At 39.7% G+C, this 23,001-nt stretch overlaps 1 protein-coding gene across 8 annotated transcripts in view; it reads left to right on the top strand.

Moving 5' to 3' along the window:
• The window catches only part of TENM3 (teneurin transmembrane protein 3), a gene marked incomplete at both ends in the record, with an annotated part of 409,334 nt that overhangs the window by 258,633 nt on the left and 127,700 nt on the right, over positions 1-23,001 (top strand). For all 8 annotated transcript variants that reach the window (XM_084232543.1, XM_084232542.1, XM_084232541.1 and 5 more), the window contains one exon: positions 3,582-3,820. In XM_084232543.1, coding sequence (XP_084088669.1) covers positions 3,582-3,820 — 239 coding nt within the window. The remainder of the gene's footprint in view (positions 1-3,581; positions 3,821-23,001) is intronic.

The following is a 23,001-nucleotide window of genomic DNA, read 5'->3' as shown; positions in this document are numbered from 1 at the left end:
TTCTGCCCTCCGTCCCCCACTTGTCTCCTCTAATCCTTAATAAAATGAGGTTTTCCATCTAAACAAATCTTTTTCTACCAAGTTCTGTTTCTGTCCAACACTGGGGTTATAGTCCAGACTCTATTATTACTTCCCCACAGTTTATTCATGGTTCCAAAGACCTAGGCTCAGGAGTCTGTCTTTGGCGACACTCATGAGTGACTCTTCCAGTGCTTTGTTTTCGTGTGCGGAGATGCACTGGGTAGTGCTCTCTGCTGTTTATGGACACCCAGCATCACAGGGAAATTGCAGCCACAGCCTCAGACTTTTGGAATCTTGCCACCTCCCCAGGACGCTGCCTGCAAAGCAGACGGCGGGTTTCTCACACTGGACCCGGGTGAATCCTCTCTTCTTATCAGCTTCCCTCTGTGTCTCTTCCTGCTCCCAGCAGGAAGAAATTTTCCTAGAGGGAAAGCCCTTTTTTATCTCAAACTGTACTTCTCCCATGCATCATGGTTCTACTCCAGTCCACCCCATTTCACCAAGTAGACCGGGCTTTAGGAAAACAGCAAGAGATTCCATGTAGTCCTACTTCTCATCCTGTCTCATCTGTCCTGGAGGCAAAGCAATAAAAGCAGCTGCTGGAGTAGAGAGGTGAGGCTGCACAAAACAAAGGGGAAAACATTCAAGAGGGAAAAAAACACACTCCAAAGAACACAAAAACACTAATTTGAAAGGAAATCTGTACTGCTATGTTCATTGCAGCACTATTTACAATAGTCAAGATATGGAACAACCTAAATGTCCCAGAACACATGAATGGATGGAGAAGATGTGATCTACACACACACACACACACACACACACACACACACTCTGGAATTTTCGGGGGCTGGATTCCTCCTTGGGTGTCACCATCTAATCCTGAGTATGGAATCGCCAACATCCACTTGGCAACCCGTGAATTCATTTGTATGCATCACTTTATGCAGTGGTACATTTTTAATTAGGATTTAAAGTCTGATGACAATTTTTGGTCTTTTGGAATGTAGTTCTGATAAGAGAATGGGAGGGATACTTTTTTTACTAGCAGTTACCATGCAGGACACTCATATAACCACTTCCTATGTCTTACTTCACTTCGTCCTCATAAGACTATGTAATTGATATAGTTTCTATTCCCATTTTACAGATGATAAAACTAAGACACAGAAAATTTGAGTAACTTTAAAAAATCATCCAGCTAATTTTAGGTGAAGTCTGGATTTGAACCCAGACAGCCTGGTTCCAGAGCTCACATTCTTCACAACCAAGCTGAACATGACTGAGGCAGTAGGTGCTAAAAATGCTGCTTCCAACGTGCTATTTCATGCTGGCTGCAAACTTTTCCATTTGCTTTATAAAGAAGTTCCATGGGGGGAAGGAGAGGACTGGACTCACAATGTAGTTGCTAGTTGGGTTTAGAGAAGTAGTAACTTATCCTTTGCATCTGTTCTATTTTTGTAGTTGGAAAGGCATTTTTAGATACATTAACTGGTTTACAACCCTGCGAGATAAGTAAATCATCAGCTCCATATTACAGTTGGGGGTGGGGAGAAGCCTAATCATACAACCGAGGATTCCTCGGGTCATGTTAATAAGAAGTGATAGGGCCTCCCCGGTGGTGCAGTGGTTGAGCTCTGGGTTGCGAAGCTGCCCACAGCCTCTGCAGCACCAGTTCGATCCCCGGCCACTGGGCAAGGATCCCACATGGCGCACAGACCTCACCTGCCACCCGCTGCTCCCTCAGCAGTGTATTTCATCAGTCTGCCTGTTCTGTTTCCTGCTCTGGCTCTGGTGAATTCTCTCACCCTCCCGCGCTTCTGACTGTACCTAGTGCATGTATATATAAATAAATAAATAAATCTTAAAAAAAAAAATTAGGCAATGATAGCTCAGAACCTTCAACCCAGACCTTTTGGTTTGTATCCAGGATTCTTTGCTTGTTTGTTTGTTTTAATATTCAAACGGGCAGGTTTTTATAGAAAGGGAAGGGAAGTCAAGGATGCTTGCATAAACACAGGCAGGCAGAAAGCGCTGCCGGGAAAGGCATAGTTTTGTTAGAAGGGACGCCTTCATAGTCCCAGGGGGACCCCCTCAGGAGGGGAGCTGACTCTGCTGCTTTGCAAAGGGGGAAGTTTGGTGAAGAGAAGCACCTGCGTAGTCATGGGTGGCCAGGAGAATTGCTGCCTCTGTCCAGAATTCTTTCCTCTCTGGTTGTATTAAACTTTGGAATTTCTGCACATATTACTAACCCAATAATTGTATTGGAAAGAAATGGACTCTAACTCCATACAGATATACACCCATGAAATATGTGTGTGCAGAGGTAGATGTGTGAGCATTAGAATGAAAAATATTCAGCTGTGTACCATCTACAGTCATCTTGCATAAAGACTGTTCTGTCCCATGTGGAAAATTGCTGGCTATTTAACTTCCTGCATACGAAGAGAAAGCTCAGCTTTTTGAATTCATTGGCCATGTCATCGGGGCATATAACACTAAATGTTAGGACACAAACCAAAGATGCTGTAAATTATTTGCATACTCTAATAGGTAACCCATGAAAAATGTGGTGCTTTTAATTTTTTTAATTTGAGGACTTTAACTCTTCATAGGAATCTTAAAATAGGTTCTGTCCTAAAGAATCCCTCACCTTACCATAGGAGGTTCAATTTCTGCTAAACATTTTCTCCTTTAAGCTTTTATTATAGTAACAATGGCCTATAACATCTTGTAGGTTTCTGATATGTAGCATTAGAAATCAGCATCTGTAGAGACTGCGTGATGGGCTCCACCAAATAGCTCAGTAGAGAACAGGCGACTTTTAGAGACTTTCGGAGCTTGCTGGTGTAACTCGGTTGCTAAGGGAACCTCTCCACATGCGATCTACAACCTGATTCACTAACCCAGTCATTGATTCAGGCTTGGTTTCAGAAAGTGTCCTCTCCTACCTGCCTCTTCCTCCCCAGTAGCACTGACCAGCTGCCTGGGCTCCAGCAGGATGGAACCGTTGGCCGTGAGCAGGCTGGGATGCCAGTGTTTCCATGGACACCCAGAAAATCAGTCTGCATGCCCATCATCAGTGTGTTCGTGCATACTTGTGTTTCTCATGCACATAATCTTGTACACGCACAGTCTACATGCCAGCACACGCAACTACAGAGGAACAGTCCTCTTAAAGAAAATGGGAAGATGTCCATACAGGGTGTCCATACAGGGATGTTCCAGAATGGTTCTGTGCAGGAAATGGTGTGATTGAAATAACTTCCTGTGTCTCTAGATAGCCACTTGAAGGGACAGGCGTCCTTTGTACTCACAAATACTACTGGATACTCTAGAAATCAGCCACTTTCATCAGTCAATTATCTGAGTTAGGTTTTTTATTTTTTTTATTTTTGGTTAAAATCTTTTCTTAGCATTTTTTGGAACCATCTGAGATAAATGGCTGAAGAGGCAGAGGAGCGCTCCTGCAGAGCTGGCCCTGTCTCTCCCGCCGGCACCTGTAACGACAGGTGATGTATAGAACGACGCATCCTATAACCATGCTCTCCCGTCCACAGGCATTTCCTATTCAAAACAGGAACAGGGACGACGCCGCTGTTCAGTACTGCAACCCCAGGATACACGATGGCATCTGGCTCTGTCTACTCGCCGCCTACTCGGCCACTCCCTAGAAACACCCTATCAAGAAGCGCTTTTAAATTCAAGAAATCTTCCAAGTACTGTAGCTGGAAATGCACCGCGCTGTGCGCCGTAGGGGTGTCCGTGCTCCTGGCAATACTCCTCTCCTATTTTATAGGTAAGAACCGATTTTTTCCATTTATTTCGTCTATAAATCCAAACGGCAGATGGTGGCTCTGTTGGTTTTATTTATTCGGTCAAGAAGTTGTTCATGTTGGGTCAGTTCATGTTGGGTGCGGCAGAGCCGGGTAAAATATGCTTCCCGGAGCACTTTCAGAAATTGTCAGCCTATTGAAATAGAAAAGCCGCATTTGTATCAAGAACGAGGTCTCACTTGGACGACAGCTAGTTTGACTTAGCCCGGTGCGACCTGAATCGTTCTATGACGTTCCACATGTGCAGTGCGGCCTCGGCCTGCAGGAAGGATCTCGGGGCACTCTCCCCACAGCACCCTCGGCAGGGAGCTCTCAGCACCTGCTAACGTCACCCGCCTTTCAGCTCACTCAGCTGTCTAAATGCAAAACTCGTCACTCAGGACCATCATCTTGCACTCAGGAACACTCTCCAGAGAATGATGCATCCATAAAACAATGAATGGATTATATACTCTGTCAGATAGGGGGGATTTTTCATCTTTTCTGATGTAGTATTGATCAAGTTTTCATTTAATAGTAACCCCAATGATGTTAGCTGCTAATAGAAGTTGTAAATATTCCTCTGATTTAACTATTTCACAACACTGAGGAGCATTCAGGCTATTGGAAATTGCGTTTTAAAATGTCAGAAATGACCACATTGCATTTTGATCTGCTTCTAAGTGTGGGGGAAGGTCCAGCACATGGAAATGCTAATGGTGTCCAGTGAGATAAATCATAGCCTGTGTGGTTTTTCCACCAAGAACAGCAGCCACTGATGCGTTCTCAAGTTTACAAAGCGATCTGTGGTGCCCCATGAAATTGTACAGCTGAATATGAGTAATACCGAGCTGTAGCTAACAACCTAGGATGCTTTTGCAGGGAACCAGTTTCTATCATTAGCAACAATACCCATTGGTTATAAATGATGGCCTTGAAAAGTGAAATAACCATGTGGAGTTACAACCTTTAGGAGAAAAATAGAATTTTACAGCATGAAGGAACTGGAGAGATAATTGAGTCAGGGAGGGCAACTAAGCGGAATGTTCCAATGATTACTGCCAATTCTTTGACCATGGCAATGGCGGACATCACTAATGAATCCGGCACCCTTTCCCCCGAACCCACATCCAGGCTTATTATCCCATCACAGTGCTTCACACAGCACCTCACAGAGCCACTGTCCGTCAGAGATGAAAGCAAGAGGAAACCTTTGTGTCATTTTTCAACCTAAGTTAACTCCCTCTTTGTAAAAATGGTCAAGCCAGGTACCCAAAGGGTTGTCACTTGGCTGAGATCACACACTAATGAAACTCTGCTGTGCAGTCTCCTAACACCCAAGGTAAGTGAGGAATAGCACAGCCCAAATCCGTGCTCAGAGACAGATTTCTAGTTTTCAGCTGGAAAATACCAGCTATTAAGAGAAGCTCTCCTAGTTAGTTGCATAAATTATTTGTATCTGTTCGCAATGTGCTAAAGAATTTTAAACGATTCTGAAATATACTCATTTTAAGTGGGATGTAATAAATTAAGCAGATATATTTTAGGGTTTTATTTTTGGGGGTTTTTGGGGGGTTTTTTTGTTTATTTTTTGTTTTTTTTTTACTGAGGTGCATCCCAAACAGACAGTAAACACTGTAGAGGGCTGGAATTCACTATCTGTGCTAATGTGTTCTTGTTCGACATCCTTCCTGATCATATAACATTTTAAATATAATATTTGCTCTGATACTTTTTAATTTGATTTGTGTAATGTCACACTATCAAGAAAAATGGCAAGTCAATGTGAGATTAGATCACTGTTGTTTTCAAGACTTGTGTTCTTTTCAAGAATTCATTCGTAGATATCATTATCAGAATTCTAAGTAAGAACTCACAATGTCCCTTTTTTTTCAAATTGCCTGTTTTGTTGTTAAATAGTTAGCATTGTACTTTATTCCTACGGTACCACTAAGATAAGCTTCTCCCTTTAATTTCATTTTTCCCCACATGGAAATCTGCAAATTCTGTGGTTAATGTACGCATGTACTCTTGTCATTGCAGCAGTTATTTCTTGAACATTTGCTATGAGTAATTATTGTCCTAGAAATTAAAGCGATACATTCCAAGTGTTACTGGCAAAAATTACTTGTATCGTGAAAGAATTATCTCCTCCTTTTATTGTTGTAATCAAGCACCAATATACTTAGAATTTTCACTGGTTTTCCGCGTGCTCAAATGGCTAATACACTAGCCTAAGGTCTTCTTAAAAATTGGGTAAAGATTTTATTTCTTCATCAACATGAGAAATCTTTTGTTAAATAAAGATGCTCCTTTTCCTCTTGGGAAGATGTCCTTTCGTAGCGCGTGTCCAGCAGAGAAGGAGAGAAGGGACTCTAACCTGTTCCAGCGAGATCATTGTGACAAACCCCAGAATTAATGGGAGACCAATGTCATTGTCAGATTGACCTCACAACCCTTAACAAAAGTGCAGCCATCTTTGGCTGTGTTTTTCCACTGCCTTAGAGACCCCCTTCTGAGATTGACTGTCCATGAGAAGTTCAAGCCTTGGGAATAAGTCAAAGAAAAAAGCTTGAGGAATTATTTCAATCCTAGAACTTTCTTGCTTTCCAGTAGAGTACATTATAAAAATGTAGAATTAACATGTCTCTTCTCTAAAATGAAGTTCATCTTAGGATCATCAAGATGAATAACTGCTGCAAAGGAGGGAGGGAAGGGAATAGGTTTTGTTTTTGTTTTTGTTTTTGTTTTCTATTCTTATCAGAATCTCAGAATAAAGAAAGGTCTAAAAGAAAGTGAAAATTAATATTAATTCCCACAGGTAATATTGTTATCTTTTCAGCTATTTTCCCTGCATGTATGCAGGTAGATTAAAATATTTTTAAATGTACTTTTTTGCCAGGCTTTTTTGCTTATCATTCATGAAACATTATAGGTCTATAATTTTATTTTGTGGCTGTTTTTAATTAACCAGTCCCCGAAATGCAGTATTTTCTTGAGCTTGTATGTGTGTGTTTATGCAATGGATCACATTTTTGATCAAAATAAATTCTTTGAATGAAATTTGCTGTGCCAGAGGGCAGACATGTTTTAAATTTTGTAAACCGTGGTCATGTCACCCTGGGTAGTGAACTATCAGTGCTATTCATTATCAATATTTTTAACTTTTGCCAGTTTCTTAGGTTAAAACATCTTATGTTTTCATCTGCTGCTGGGAAGGCCAAACATCTTTCCTTTATTCATAGACCTTTTCGCCCATTTTTCTAATAGGGCTTTTCTCCTTTTCTTATTTTTCAATTGCTTATTCAGGATGTGAATCATTTGTTATGTAGGTTATATATTTTCTCAGTTTATTATTAATTTTGTTCATAATTGTTTTTTGCCATGTGTTATATAGAATTTTTTAAGTGATTATTTTTAAAATGCTGTATGGTATATGGCAAAAACAATTGTGAAATTTATCAGATTTTTTCTTCCTATTTTTGGAAGGACACCAAAAAAAATTACACTAAGTAATTTTCTTAATTCACTTACATTTTCTTGTGGTACTTTCACAGTTTTCTATAATCATTTTTAGGTCAGCATTTTTCTGGGCTCTCTGATTGATGTTCCAGGTACAAATTAGCTCTTCTTCTAGAAACTCATAGCCCTATGATACAAACCTGGGTGCAAAAACTCAGTTTTAATAGTACATGCTTTTAGAGCAGGTCAGCCATCAGAACAAAAATAAAAGAGAAAAGAACATTTTCACTGAAGGTACTGGGGAAAGACTTGATTTAGCAGATGAGGCTTGAAAGATGAGGAGTTGAGTCTGTTAGGTTTGGTGACAAAATGCTTAGTGGAACCACCCAGGACCCGGGGAGGAAGAAACTCTTGCGTGGTCCACAGAGGGTGCATGGGGTCTCAAGGTGCCTCCCGCTGCATCTCACAGCCTCCCTAGGAGCCGCTACCTCCATTTTTGAAATAGGAGCCTGCTGCTTAGAGAAACATCTCACATAGCCCCAAGGCCAGGCAAGGAGGGAAGCTGGCCTCAAACAATCAAGGGCCCTGGGAGGCTGCACCGCCTCCCAGGAGGTTTGAGAAGAACTGGAATTAGGGACGAAATGGAAGAAATGAAAGCAGAGCTGTGAAAAAGCATCACATTTATATGTCAAAAGATTGCTTTCGTGGCGTTCCAGAACATGTAATTTGATGAGAGGAAGTCCAGACTTGTGCTTTACCCGCTCAGATGTGCCCAGGCGTCACTGGGGATCTTGTTAAAATGCATATTCTGATTCAGCAGATCTGAAGTGAGAACCAGGAGTCTGCAATTCAGACAGGCTCCCAGGTGCTGCCGCTGGGTCCACAGACCCACACTTTGAGTAGCCAGGCCCCGGGCAGCACAGCCAGATGCTCTGTTTGAGGATGGAAATGTTCTATTTCTGCGCTGCCCAATTCAATACCTGTCAGACGCAGGTGGCTATTGATCACTGGAAATGTGGCTGATGCAACTTAGGAATTGAAGCTTACTTGTCCTTTTTAATTCATTTTAATTCAAACAGCCGCACGTGGCTGGGGGTGAGCACGTGGGCAGGACAGGTAGACAACCTTTAGGGAAGTGGTGGAAATGGAAGCTCACAGGCCCCCAGGGGGTACAGGAGGGAGCAGAACTGGAAATCTGTGCCTGGTAGGTCACAGAATAGATGTGCTGTCGTTTCTTATCCCAATTTTAAAAAAATCAAATGTCTAAGCATGCTTGTAGCGCACCTTTTTTTTTTTTCCAGCAAAAGCACCTTGTGATTTTCTTTAAATTCCTAAGCTGTCAATTAAAATCCATCTGTATTGCATTTATCTTTCAGTGACTGTCTTTGACCTTTTAGAAATTCTACTCAACACAGATGTTATGTTTGATGGTAATCATTTGATGATCCAGACCTATCAGAAAAATACCACACCCAGTTTTTCTGGCCTCTTACTTTTGACTTCATTCTTCTTTCTATGTTGTAATAGTCAAAAAGTATAAAGATGGACAACAGGCAGCAGTCTTGACCAACTAAATAAAGAAGAGATAGTCTGTGACTTCTGTTCGTTTTGCTTCTGTCCTCTATGGAATGAGTAGGAGTCTTGACTATTGATTGCTCTTTACTCACAAATGGCTCTTGTTCCTGGGCTGCAGATAACCTATCATTTTGATGTGTGTAAATGGACAGATGACCGGAAATCTTATAAAGATTTATTTAAAAACATGGTTTAAGTAAAACATGATTTTTAACAATGTTGCAATTAATTTGTTATGTTAAAAACTGCAACAAATTCAAATCAAGCTTCAAATAACACCAATATGGACACTTCACTGCATTAACATTTGCACATTCTGCTAGGCAGAGTATGAAAAGCCAGTGAATTTCTCATGGAATAGCACCAAAGATATTTGCACATGTTCTTTATGTGTTACCACCAAGGCTTTATGAAAAAATTTAAATATACATAAAAGTTAAAGGAATTGTGTGGTAAACACCATCTATTTACCATCTATTTCCTGGCAATAACATCTTTATCATATCTTGCATTATCTATCTAGTCACTAATCCATCCTGTTTTCTTTCCAGTGAGACATTACTTTTCCACACTCTATAAGTGGACAGTTTCTCACCTTAGCAACTGCCTATTTCACGCCATACCCACCATCAAATATCTACTCACCTTTCGCCACCACACTATTCCATCTCCTCTTTGTCCCCACTGGTAATCACGATTTTGTTGCCAGAGTCTAAGGGTTTGTGTTTGTTTTGTTTGACTGCATTTCTTTCCTTTATATTCCACAAATGAGTGAATCTTTTTTTTTTTAAAGATTTATTTATTTTATTTATATAAGCACTGGGTATAGTCAGAAGTGTGGGAGGGTGAGAGAATTCACCAGAGCCAGAGCAATGAGCAGAGCAGGCAGAAGGACCGAAGTACACTGCTGAGGGGAGCAGCGGGCGGCAGGAGAGGTCTGCGCACCATGTGGGACCCTCACCGGTCGCCAGGGATTGAACAGACGCTGCAGAGGCTGCGGACAGCTCCACAGCCCAGCACTCAACTATGCGCCACCAGGGGAGGCCCAAATGAGTGAATCTTAAGGTATTTTTCTTTCTCCTTCTGACTTACTGACTTAGCATAATCCCCTCAAGTTCTATCTATATTATTGAAAATGGCAAGATTTTGTCTTTTTTATGGCTGAGTAGTATTCCATTGTGCGTATACATATATACACATATATACATATATACACATATGTATATATACATGTCTATGTGTGTACAGCACATCTTATTCCATTCATTCTTGGTTGGGCTCTTGAGTTGTTTCTGTTGCTTGGTATTATAAACCGTGCTGCAGTGAACAGAGTGGTACATAGATCTTTTCGAATTAGTGTTTTCACGTTCTTCAGGTTAATAACCAAAAGTGGGTTAGTGGGTTGTATGGTAAATCTATCTTTAATTTTTTCAGAGGCTGCACCAGTTTTCACTCCCAACAATGCATGAAGGTTCCCTTTTTCTACATCCTCCCCAATACTTGTTATTTCTTGATTTTTTTGATGATAGTGATTCAAACGAATGAGAGGTAAAATTTCATTGTGGTTTTTATTTCCATTTCCCTAATTATAAGTGATGAAGAGCATCTTTTCATGTGTCCATTGCTTGTCTGTATGTCTTTGATGAAATGGTTATTTAGATCCTCTGCCCATTTTTTAATTGGTTGTAGGTTTTTTGTTGTTAAGATATATGAGCATCTATAATTCGGATATTAACCCTTTGTCTGATATATGATTTGTAAATATCTTTTCCTAGTCAGTAAATTGCCTTTTCATTTTAATGATGCTTTCTTTTGCTATGCAGAACCTTGTTGTGACGCAGTTCCACTTGTTTATATTCTCTTTTGTTTCTGTTTCTTTTGTTGGAGATGAAACCACAAAGACATTATGAAGGCCTATTTCAAAGACCTTTTCACCTAAATTTTCTTCTACGGATTTTACAGTTTCAGAGCTATTATTTAAGCCATTTTTAGTTGATTTTACCATATTGTATAATAGTGGTCTAGTTTAAGTCTTTTGCAGGTGGCATTCCAATTTTCCCAGTACTGTTTATTGAAAAGAGTTTTATTTTTCCATTGTATGCTCTTGACTCCTTTGCCATAAATTAATTATCCATTTACGTGTGGCTTTATTTCTGGGCTCAATTCTATGTGCCTGTTTTGATTCCCATACCATCCAGTTTTGGTTACTGTAGCTTGTCAGTATAGTTTGAAGTCTGAGAGCAGGATATCTTCACTTTTCTCCTCAGGATTGTTTTGGCTATTTGGGTCTTTTGTGGTTCAAATTGAATTTTACCATTTTTTGGTTCTATTTCTGTGAAGGATTTGTATTACATTTATTGTTCATTACATCTAAGGAAAATTAAAGAAGACAAACATTATTTAAACTAGCATGCATTTTCAACTTTTGGTCCTTTGGGCCAGGTTTCTCACAACCATTAATTTATTGAACAATAGTTGTTTTATAGAGATATAACTCACAGACCATATAGGTCATCCATTTAAAGTTTAGTATATTCACAGTTTTGCAGCCATCACAACAATCAATTTTAGAACACCCCCCCCGCCATCTCCCCCCAAAAGAAGCCCTGTACTTTTAACAGTCAGTGCTCATTTCCCTCCAAACATTCCATAGTTTATTTTCCACAAAAATCTGAACTTAAGAGACAGGTTTGTTAACTCATTTCCCAATGACAAGAAATAACTCAGCATTATTTTTCTTATGAACTCCTGACATATGCTGCTAACCAAAGAACTACTCACATTTTCAATATTCCTTTTCCTTTAAAGAAATACATATGTAGTTATTTATTTCCTTTGAACAGCTGCTACCAACTGATTCCTAAAATAGATGTTGTCATATGTCTGCTAAAAAGGCTGTTTAACAACATAAGCATTCCCTACATCTAGCAAAACATAACCTGTCAAATCCAGGTTCATTGCAGTTATGATTCCTTAGCAGTTATCTGTCCTACTTCTGTGTCTATTTGCATTTTATGAACATTTTTACCTCTCTGTGTACCTTGAAATTGATTATAGTACCTGCTATATATATGCAACTCAGGGTCAGAAGGAAAAATATGCCAGCCCTTTATGCTTCATGAAAAATCAACCATTTAAATATATATGGAAAAATAAAATGTGTTGTGACATTCTTTTTTCTTTTTGGACATGTCTGTGTAATAAAAGTGCTGTTTTATTAGGTCATAGAACACAGCCAAGCAATGAATTACATACCATTTTTCACTGCGGCTTCTTCCTTTAACTCCTAGTTGCATTACATTCAGAAAATGCATTTCATCTGAGATGGAATGGTAACATTTTGATACTAGTGGGATTTCATCATATTGTAGAAAAATATATTGCCTATATTCTAAAGGATTGAAAATTGCAAAAGTAAAAATTTTAAGTCAGTGTATCAATATTTTATTTTATCCTTGGATACATGAAATTAAGTACATATTTAAGCCTCATAAAACAGCATCTCTCTAAAAGAGGAAAGTAGTAACCTGATGAAGCATACTCATGCAGTACTCTGAGTCTGTAAGTTCAAAAAAGGAGAAAATCTATTAAAAGCCCATTCTAAACAATTTCAGTTTTCCTTATTATGGCATAACTCTTTATATAATAAGTGAAGTTCTACTTTCACATAACACATACACACTGTTCTGTAGAATCCACAAAAATGTTGGCTGTCTATCCTGTTTACATGTTTGTACTCTGTGCTGACTTTGAATATGAATTGCATTGATTTGTATCAGTTACTCATTTTCTACGTCCTGCCTATCACAGAGAGAGAAACCTACAAATAATTAAAAGGTCACTTAAAATCCATTTCTTCCATAGCCAACTCCATACAATCATACCAGAGGCTCTGAAATTGAACCTAGCCTAGGAAAAAGCTATATGTACACTCAGTTAATTTTAGCATTATAAATCGTTGTTGCTTTTTATTAGTACGATATAAAAATACTCAGTTTTCGGCTTCTCCAAATATTTATTACCATACATAAGAAAGAAATCAGTACCAAATTCAAGAGATTATATAAATGTAGGTCATCTGCTTCTCTCCTCTGCTCCCCCCAAATAATTTCTTCTACTCTTAGGTTGAGAGGAAGTCAGCAAAAGTGAATTAGTTTATGAGAAATACCATATTTAAACAGACTGGTTTTGCCACTTAAATATAGGGACCTCCCTGACTTAAAAAACATTCAAGGACAGCAACAATGGGAAATATCTTTCAAGTCAGCTAAACTCCAGTTCGTGCCAGAAATAACTATCAAGTCTGTGAAACGCGGTGCTGTGTGCTGTTTAAGGCTATCATTGGTGCAGAATGTAGCAACCTCTCCCCACTAATGACAAGTGGAAAGCATTCTCCAATATTTACCATTTCAGTGCTGCATTGCATAAATATTTAATTGGTGTTGCCTATGTCATTTGCTTTTACGCTGGAGGTACTGAGAGCAGTGTGGGCTGAGAGCTTTATCGACAGACAGAGGAGGGGAAGGAAAAGTAACTAGTACATAGGAGTTTAAAAAAAAAAACGACAGATTGCTAGGAATTTTAGGAATGAATTCAGCATAAAACCTTAAAATTTTATTGAATCTATATTCAAACAAAGGTCTCCTCCTAAAATAGAACAGATACATGACATTCAAATGTATATAGACTCTTCCACTGTATTATCCTTACATAACCTTAGAATGTCAGTAGAGCATTCATTCCAAATCCTCTTCCTTACGAATAAGATGGCATGGTTTCTTCATTAGTGGCTTATTAATATAATTCCAGAAAAGGAAATAACCACTCATCCACCCATCAATACATTCATGTATTGAGCAGCTGAGAAAGGATTGGACACCATGACAGACAGTGACGAGATGGAAGTCCTTACCCTCTTAGAGGTAATATCTTTTAGAGAATGCAAACACCGAGAACTTAATGATAGTCACTTAATGATGGCACTTAATTGTAATCATCATGATGATTTAAAAAGGAGAAATGTGTAGCAAACTAGGAGAATGCATAAAAGGCAGAAATTATTGAATCTGAGCATAAAAGCAAGGTTTCCTTGCTAAATCCAGAATAATAACTAGGATGATGTGTTTTGACAAATGCTGACATAGGGACAAATTTTAAGGGTTATCACATAATCCTAAATGTGATCCCAAAAAATCAATTCTCAGGAATATTAAAACCAATACATTGTGATAGAATAAAGATAAAATCTGGATGTGCCTGAAAAATGAAGTTGCGATATTCATTGGTTTTCTTTGTTGAGTTAGCGTAGCTAGCCTAGCTACATTTTCTTGGTGTTAACATCTAGAAATGGGAAAAAAACGGTTTTGAAATTTCAGGTCACCACATTTACCATTGCCCCAAGAAAATAAAAATAAATAAAATTGCCCCTAGAATTTGTAATCAGTGTCTGATTTGCTCTTTCCCTTAACATTAGATAACATACAGTGAAACTTCAAGAATTGGATTTATCAAATATACCCCGAAAAGAGTTTTAAAACAGGGGAAAAGGAGAAGTTCCTCTGGGTGCTTACCAACGTTAATGAGCGCTCTAGTAATCTGTGCTGAAGAAGTTTTAGAGACCTAAGTGCTTCCTGTGAGTCACAAGCTGTTGGGAGATGATCATATTGTTTTGCTCTCGGCAGCCAAAGCATGTCCAGTTTCCACTAGAGTTGGGTCTACAGGTTAACAGAATAATTTTTGAGAGTTTCTTTTTTTTTCCTTCATCACGATTCTTTTGATGTAACACTGGTTTACAACACCGTGTCTGATGGAGGAGTTCAGGTCACACCTCTTCAGATCGTGTCACCAGAACCTCCACCAAGGCCCCCTCAGCCCCCCACCACAGTGGGCCCTCTCCCAACTCTTTCTTTCTCACCCCCACTTTCCCCCTCTGGTAGCCTCAGTTCTGCAATCATATTTCCAGGGTTTGTTTTGGTTTCGTTTTATCTGTTCCTTTGTTTTGTTTCTCTCTGTTCCACATATGAGAGAAATCATCTGGTATTTGTCTTTCTCCATCTGGCTTATTTCGCTGCATTGTCCCCTCCAGATCCATCCATGTTGTTGCCAATGGCAAGATTTCATCTCTTTTTATAGCTAAGTAGTATTCCGTGGTGTATATAGACCTAAAATGGGGGAAAACATTACCTGGAGACCTTTCTCTGCGCATTGGAAGCACATAAATCATATGGTGAGTCAAAGAACAGTGGTTATTTTTAGCTAGGCCCACTAACATGTTTTCCAGGAAAACACTCAGTGTTTTTCAAGATAAGAACTTTACATCTTGCCTCTCTCTGCCTGATAGATTTCATCCCTGTGACTTCTGCAGGTTTCCATAGAGGGAATCAACAACCCTAACCTGGGGACTTTCTCCACCAAGGAGCTTGGTGTGGCCCCAGCTGGCTCCACAGTGGGGTGATCTGTACCCCTAATTTGCCAGCCATGGGCTGAGGCTTTCTGTTTCCTCTGCCACTGGTGAGGTTTGCACCTCTACATTTTCAATAAGTGTCCTCTCCCCTTAAAGAAAAGAAGGTTTCCCCATATTAACCTCCATTTCGCAGGCCGGTAGGATACCAGCCTGGCATCCAAGGCCACCTAGAAGATGAGCATGAGATTCTGGACTCTGGGAACCTGTGTTCTGAAAGGAAATGATACAAGTAATTTCACATCTTGCAGATCTTATTTGTTTTTTACAGGCATTTCCCTTTAATTATTTTCAGTATCATAGTCAATTTAATTCCATTAAACTTAACCATTCTAAATGTCCCTCCTAAAACACTGCATTCACAAAAATAAGTGAGGTGTAATCTTTACCCCAAAGACTTCACCTTCTTCTGTGGGCAAATATGTCAAATTTACATATCCCTTTACACTGTATTTTGGAAGGTTGTTTGTAAGTACAGACTCTCAAAGGCTTCAATGTGACTGTGTAGCCGATCTCCTTCCTTACCAGCTACGCCATCCTGAGCCAGGGTACTTACCGCCTTAAACCCCAGTTTCCTTCTCCATGTCAGCGGGACTAGTGATAGTGCAGATCTTGGGAATATTTAATGAAATAAATCATGCGCCAGGTAAAATGTGTCAACAGTTACTTTAGCTGCTATATACTGCTATTATGTTACTGCTATAATTATCATTATTTCTTATAACAACCTAGTAATGAAAATGTTCTAAACCACCATTTTTAAAGACAAAGATCCCAAAGCCCTGAGAAATGGCACCTTGTCCAGTCTTAAAGCCAGAAAATATTGAAACAAGGAACCATATCCAGCTCTCCTTATCTTTAGTACAGTGATTTTCCACTAATGGGACATCATTTCTGATAAGATCTAAGAATTGACAGGTGTTCCATGGGCTGGAGTATAAAGAAGATGGAATGACAAAAAGAGAAATGTATTTTCTTTTGAATTCTTATTCTACTGTACCCGTGTCTTGAGGAAGGTCTCCGCCCACATCAGCGTATTGTGACAGCTGTCTGGAAGTCTCCTTTACCAAATGAAGAACAATTCTGCTGGCGATAATTTCCACCTGGATTCTAATAACATTCTTGATAGTTTACTGCATTTAATCTTGTTATTTGTGACAAATTTCTATCCCTTTAACTGATTTTTTTAAGTTAATGCTATAAACTTTTCTTTGAAATAAATGTATTTAAATTTTGTAAGAGTAATTTCAAAGAAAAATATTAAATAGATCAGGGAAATAAAATTAAATTATAAAAATAATTAGTTATAAGATAATAATACCACAGAGGTTTCACAATAATAAAGGTGATAAGTACATTAAAAAATAATATATAAGAATCACTAAAGGGGACTGAAAGTACTGTAGATTTTCTCCACTGGGTCTTTTAATCACATTCTGGATCCTTGATCTTTTCATTAACTACATTTGTAGTTTGAACAAGCTGACTGCGTGGTGTAATTAGTGCGCCTACGTGAGCTACATAGAATTTGTATATAAAACCCAACCATCTGATTTCAAACATTGCAAATAATCACACATTTTACCATTATTTTTTATTTTTAGAGTAAAGCTATTTTTAGATGCTCTTTCCTTCTTCAGAAAAGTTTCTTTATGATCCCAGGGAAGAGACACGTTCCCGAGAAGCAACTCATGTTTAAGCAGGAAAGTGGGCCATTTGCTTCAGGGAGGGACTGAGGCCACGTACACAGCAGCAAGTTGGCCACCTGTGTGCAGGCCCCCAGGACACCGGAGAAGACAACTGCCTTTGTGTTTGCTTTGGAATGAAGTTCCACAAATTCTTCATGAATATTCATAGTCATAGTTAAGATAAATTCAAAGCTGAAGGAAAACTGGTCTCCATGTGAGGCCAGGTGAACAGGAGCAGCGTAACACTGGCTCTGTGAACCCTCTTCCTGCCCGCCTGCCCCAGGGAGGGAGAGGAGACAGTCAGGGGCACTGGGGTGCCCTGTCAAAGTGACCCTGACCCCTAGCTCTCAGGAGTGATAGTATCTGTTTCTCACAAACATCACAAGTCTATAGAGCGGGCCACTCCCCTCACAGCTGAGCGAGTGACCAAGAACAAATGCTACAGCCAGTTGTGCCAAGATCCCTGAAGGGTTTTGTTTCAGGCATTTACTTGGCAACCCCCCACACCCACACACCCACACACAAACACACATGCACACACTATACTATCTCAAGTGCAGCCTCTGGGAAAGGTGAACTGTTATGATGAGGATGTCTTGAAGCAACTATTTTTCTGGATTTTGCTGTATCTTAACTCACTCACCTTTCTCCAAGATGTCCCTCTCCCTGACCATCGTTGGCTCATCGAATAAAATGATGAAGGTGTTTTAAGGCCAGAGAATTGTAATTTTCAGTTCTATTCTGCCTTTTCAAAGTCAAAGCAGCCACACAAAAAAAAACCCCTCATGCTTAAGTAGGTCATTAAGACACATACACATTTGTAACATGAAAGTAGGCTACAGCTATTACAGAAGAAAGGAAGCCACGTGAAAACTGAGTCAGTAAAATAAGCCCTTGAACAATGAGTCGATCCACAGGGTTCAGCGGCCAGGCTGCTAATAGCTGTCACTGATGAATCCTGTGTTCCATACATTTCACATTTCCAGCAAATTTGGTATTTTGGCAAGCAGGGGATCACCTATAAATCATGTAAATGATTTCATTCTACATGTTGAATATTCGTGAAATGGGTCCCCTCGCCCATTGTTTAATGTCAGCCACTGTTCTCGAAGAGTCTCTGGCTTCCCCAGGACAGCAGGTCATGATGATGGCGGACACTTTGGTCTTCCTGTTGGGTTGGCGAGTGAATGAATACTTCTTTCCTTCAGAGAACAGAACCTGGAAACAGCAGAAAGGGCAGGAACCAGTAGGAAGGATTCTGTTGCAGAAACCCCAACCTCATTCCCTCGGTGACACAAGCAACAGCTTGATTTTCATCAGCCTCTGCTTCAGCTCTGGCAGCTGGAATTAGGATTTCCTGCGCAGCATTCTTAAATGAATTACACTCAACCTGCAAAGTTAAGAAAGACAAAAATCCAAGAAAATTCAAAAATAGACTTTTTAATGTTATTTATAAAGGAGCGTGAGTCCAATTTTCAGGCAGAAACAGACCTGCGTGGCTAAGTCCCTGTTCAGTCTCATCTAGACATTGTGATAACTACTGGGATTCTCCTTCCCCACTGTTACGTAGTGTCAAGAAAGGATATGAAAGGAGAACACACAGCATGGAAATACACAACACCAGCAGCCTTTTCCTTCCCTTCTTTGTCCCTCCCGCCAGAAAACCTATGAGTTCAGTATGTTACCTCAAAAAATTCCAAGTAACTTGCCACAATTGCCTTTGGGATAATTCTCCTTTTTAAATGATGACAAGAGGGCCTCCCTGGTGGCACAAGGGGTTAAGCACAGCACTATTAAGCTATCTGCAGCCACTGCTGCATGAGTTCAATCAGCAGCCAGCCACCAGCCAGGGAGCTACCCCCATGGTGCAGCAGACCTCTCCTGTCACCCGCTGCTCCCCTCAGCAGTGTATTCCAGTCAGTCTGCCTGTTCTGCCCCCCACTCTGTCTCTGGTGACTCCTCTCACCCCCTTCACCTCTGGCCTGTCCCCCAGTCCTTGTATGCATTAAATAAATGAATCTTTAAAAAATTAAATTAAATTAAAAATATAACAAGAGTACATGTAGTATGAAGGCTTTCAAAAGAAATATTGATTTTAAAGCAGTACTTTTTGGGGATCAACCAGGTATAGACTGTCAAAATAGTATCAGCCTTAAAAGTCATTAACAAATAATAATGGATTAGAATGCCAAAATATTGCCTACCACTTTCCGTCAACATGTATATGAACACAGCAGGAAATCCAAAACAAAAGCTAATTTATGGAAAACTATGTATTTCTAATGACAGTTTAGACCAGTAGGGGTCCAAGTTACAAACTGCGGTCTTTACATGAGATGCTTTCATTTCACATCGAAACCATGGTTGCATTCTGGAAGCATATATCAAATCAAATCACCCTCTATTTAAGAGTATTTTTCTTATTTTTTCTGTAATATCTAATCATTGGGCATGTGCATCATGTATATTTATGTATTCATGAAATTGAAACTTGCAATAAAGAAGTTTTGCTTTCAGAATTCGAGATACCCCACAATTATGAGCCTAAAACAACAACTTGACCCCATGCTATTTTATTTTAAAATTTAAATAAAAGAATGACAGTGTTGATATCTGGATATGTTGGTATGTTCTTAACGCCCAATGTTTTTTCCTGTGCTCAGTACCATAACCTAAGTTTTCATAGTTTTAAAGAAATTGATATCATAGAACTTAAGTTTGGAAGAGACCTTAGCGGTCATCTAGTGCAAACTCCAGATTCTCATAGAAATGCCAACTGATTTGCCAAAATTCCGTAACTAACTAGAGCCAGAATTAAGACTGGGACTCAGGTCTCTTTTGATATGAACAGAAGTTTCTACGAATATTAAGTGAATAATATTGTGCAGGTAACCATAAAAGGCCAGATTCTGATTTTCTTTTCCTGCCACTTCTGATAACATGTTCTTAATGAATTTTCTCAGAAAGCCAGTTTTTGGGGGAAATGTACCAAGATGGGTGTGAATTACAAGAAAGGGAAACTTTAGACCTTCACTTGCTTACATGAACTTTCAAGGTTTGGAAGAATAAACAAAACTGAATTGCAGGCACTTGGGGATGATATTTTTTAAGTGAGTTTTTCTTACCAGGATCGGGTTTTCATATGTTCTCTTCTCGTCCTTGTGAGAATGTTTGCTTGATCTTGTAATATTAAACAGCAGTTAGCCAATAATGGCAGGCCTGCTAGGAACTGTATTCTGAGTTGCCAAAAACTCAAGAGTGTGCGCCTCAGGCTTCTGGGGGCCGCGGCTGCCTTCGGGCTTCCATGGCAAGGGTGCCTGTTCTGAGTTCTCTTCACAACATCCCCTGTAATTTCCTCCAAGGTTCTGGCAGCCTGCTGGCCCATGGCAACAGCTGTCACCACCCTCCTTCCCATCCATAGTTGGCAGCATCGGAGGACACGGGCATGCCAGGAGAAATAATAGTAGCTGTGATAACAACTTCAGTGGCATGGTCCCCAGGGACAAGATGAGAATTGGGCACCCCGTCTCTCAACATGGAGCTAAAAATGGCACAGAATTTTCTACTTGGTGGTATATAATTTTCTTTAATTGTACATTTTGGTTTCAAGTATTCCACATGCTGACTTTTAGTATCGAACCAACATAGATTGGTTAAAAACAATGACATGTTCTTTTCTCCAATGGGGAGGAGGTAAAACAACCATAACACCGCGGATTCCTTTCATCTCCAGCCACCTTGAAGAATAAAAGGAATGTTGGGGTGTATGCTGTAATTTCTCTCACTTGAATGATCTTTGAGCCTGAAAGAAAATTTCTTCATAGAGTTGTATTGATAGATCTTTCCTGGCCTGTTGGCTCAAAATCATTTCAATTAATGAGGAAATGACTTCAATTACTGGGAAAGCCTAGAGAAAATAAAAACTAAGAGGTTACAGGAGGAATGCTGCTCACTGTATAAGAAATATTTGGTGGATGTGATGTGATAACATCCCTTTGTAGAGGGAGAAGACAGGATGCTTTTATTCTGGTTATCAAACCCTCGAGGGGCCCCCTGTGGACTCTCCTCATCATTACCTGCCCCGGCCTCTCCAGGGGCATCACTCAGGGGACTTGTGTTTTTTACCAGTTGATTTTATGTGCTTTTGAACTTTATACACTTGGGTTTACACCGTATTCACATTTTTTGGTGTATGGGTTCCCTTGCTCACTCTTACTTTTGTGAGGTGTTGCCATATTATTACATCTGGCAGTGATACGTACATTTACATTGCTGTGTAGAATTCCAGTGTATGACTGTAATTTTTTCCTGTAACATTTGTTATAGAGGTATCATTGGTTTACAACACTGTACATGGTCTAGGGATACCGGTTCCCACCTCTTCAGATACGTGTCACCACACCACTCTCACCACCAAAGCAACCATGATCCCCCACCAAAGACCCCTCTCTCTCTGCTCCCCACCCCCCGACATTTCCCCTCTAATAACCTCAGTTCTACAGTGGAATTATTTAGAGTTTATTTGGGTTTAGTTTTGTCTGTTGTATGCTGTAATTTATTGGGTTATAAATGTATTGGGTTATAATTTTTAAAGTGTTGCTTTTAATACTCTTGGAATTAACCATAGTAACCTGTTTTTTCACTTTACAGTCATCATAATACGACTGGAAACATTTCTTTTAGGACTAGATAGTGGGTACTCCACTGCCCTCTGGTAGAATAGAGAGGCGGGAAGTCGAAAGCCTTTTGTTATCAGAAGGTCTGGGTTTAAGGTCAAGGTCTACTACTTACTGACTTGGAAGTTAAAGCCTCAGTTTTCTCTGGTTTAAAGTGAAAATAAAAATAGTAACTGTTCTGTGGGGTCTTCGTGAAGATTAAGTGAGTTAATACAGTAAGTGTTAAACCCATGTTTTATTTTTTAAAAAAATACCTTGTCACAGTGTTCTCGCTGCAACACAAGGAACACTGCCTGTGGCTGAGAGGATGCCTGGTTTCTACCTGCTCTACAGGTCACCTAAGCTCTGCACCTGAGTGCTGAGGCGCACAGAAAAATCCAGAGCTCCCAGCCCCTGCTTCCTACTCTTTCCACACCTGCCATGACCCAAGGCTCCCTGTCCTGTTCATGAGTAGTGGTCACAAAGGATTTCCCTTCTTGGATGTCAGTCTGCTTCCAGCTCAGGCACTGAAGAACTGGGCTCATCTTTCCTTATTTACACATGCATTTTAATTCACTAATCCCCGCTTTATTTGTTAGCCAAGTCGTCCTATGTCGTTTTATGACCCCAACCCTCAGTAATGTCTGCAGTGTTGTTGATTTTTATTAGTTTGCTGCACCCCTCCATTAACTTCACAGTCAATCTCACTAATTCCCTGTATTTGTATAAAAATCTTAAATTACACAAAATGAGTGTCAGGAGCTTCACTAAATACCAAATGCCAACATTTTCCAAGTACATGATATCCTAAGACCAAGCAAACTTGTTTTTCTGTCTTCAGTGCAGCGTTAAACAAGATAAATTATCAGATAGGGTTCTCATTACACAACATCTTCAGTGGAGATAGCATCCCATTTTATTGAGATTTTCTTTAAAAAAAAAAATGAAAAACTGTTGCCCAACTGGAAAAATATAAACTAGTATTCCAAATACAGACATCAAGCTGTAACATTTGACATCTGTGCCCCACCCCAGAGTAGCCTGCTCTTCAAAGTTATTAAAGTCAGAAATCCGTGCAAAGATATCATCCAAGAGGCTTTTCATGTTTCATAAAAGCTCACAATGATGATAAGTTATTTTGTGTCTAGCAACTTCGCCCCGTTGAAATATTCATCATCACTCTGCCCAAGTATGTCTGTCAAACCTTTTCCTAATAGTTCCCGTTACTTTATTCAAAACTTGCCGCAGTCTCTGAAACTTGGGGGGGAAATGTATGAAGTGATAAATGTTTAGAAAGTTCCTGACATTTTGTACTCAGACACTAC

The sequence above is a fragment of the Talpa europaea genome (genome assembly GCF_964194135.1).
Source record: "Talpa europaea genome assembly, chromosome: 4".
Taxonomy (NCBI): Eukaryota; Metazoa; Chordata; class Mammalia; order Eulipotyphla; family Talpidae; genus Talpa; species Talpa europaea.
This window is presented reverse-complemented; position numbering and strand designations above follow the sequence as displayed.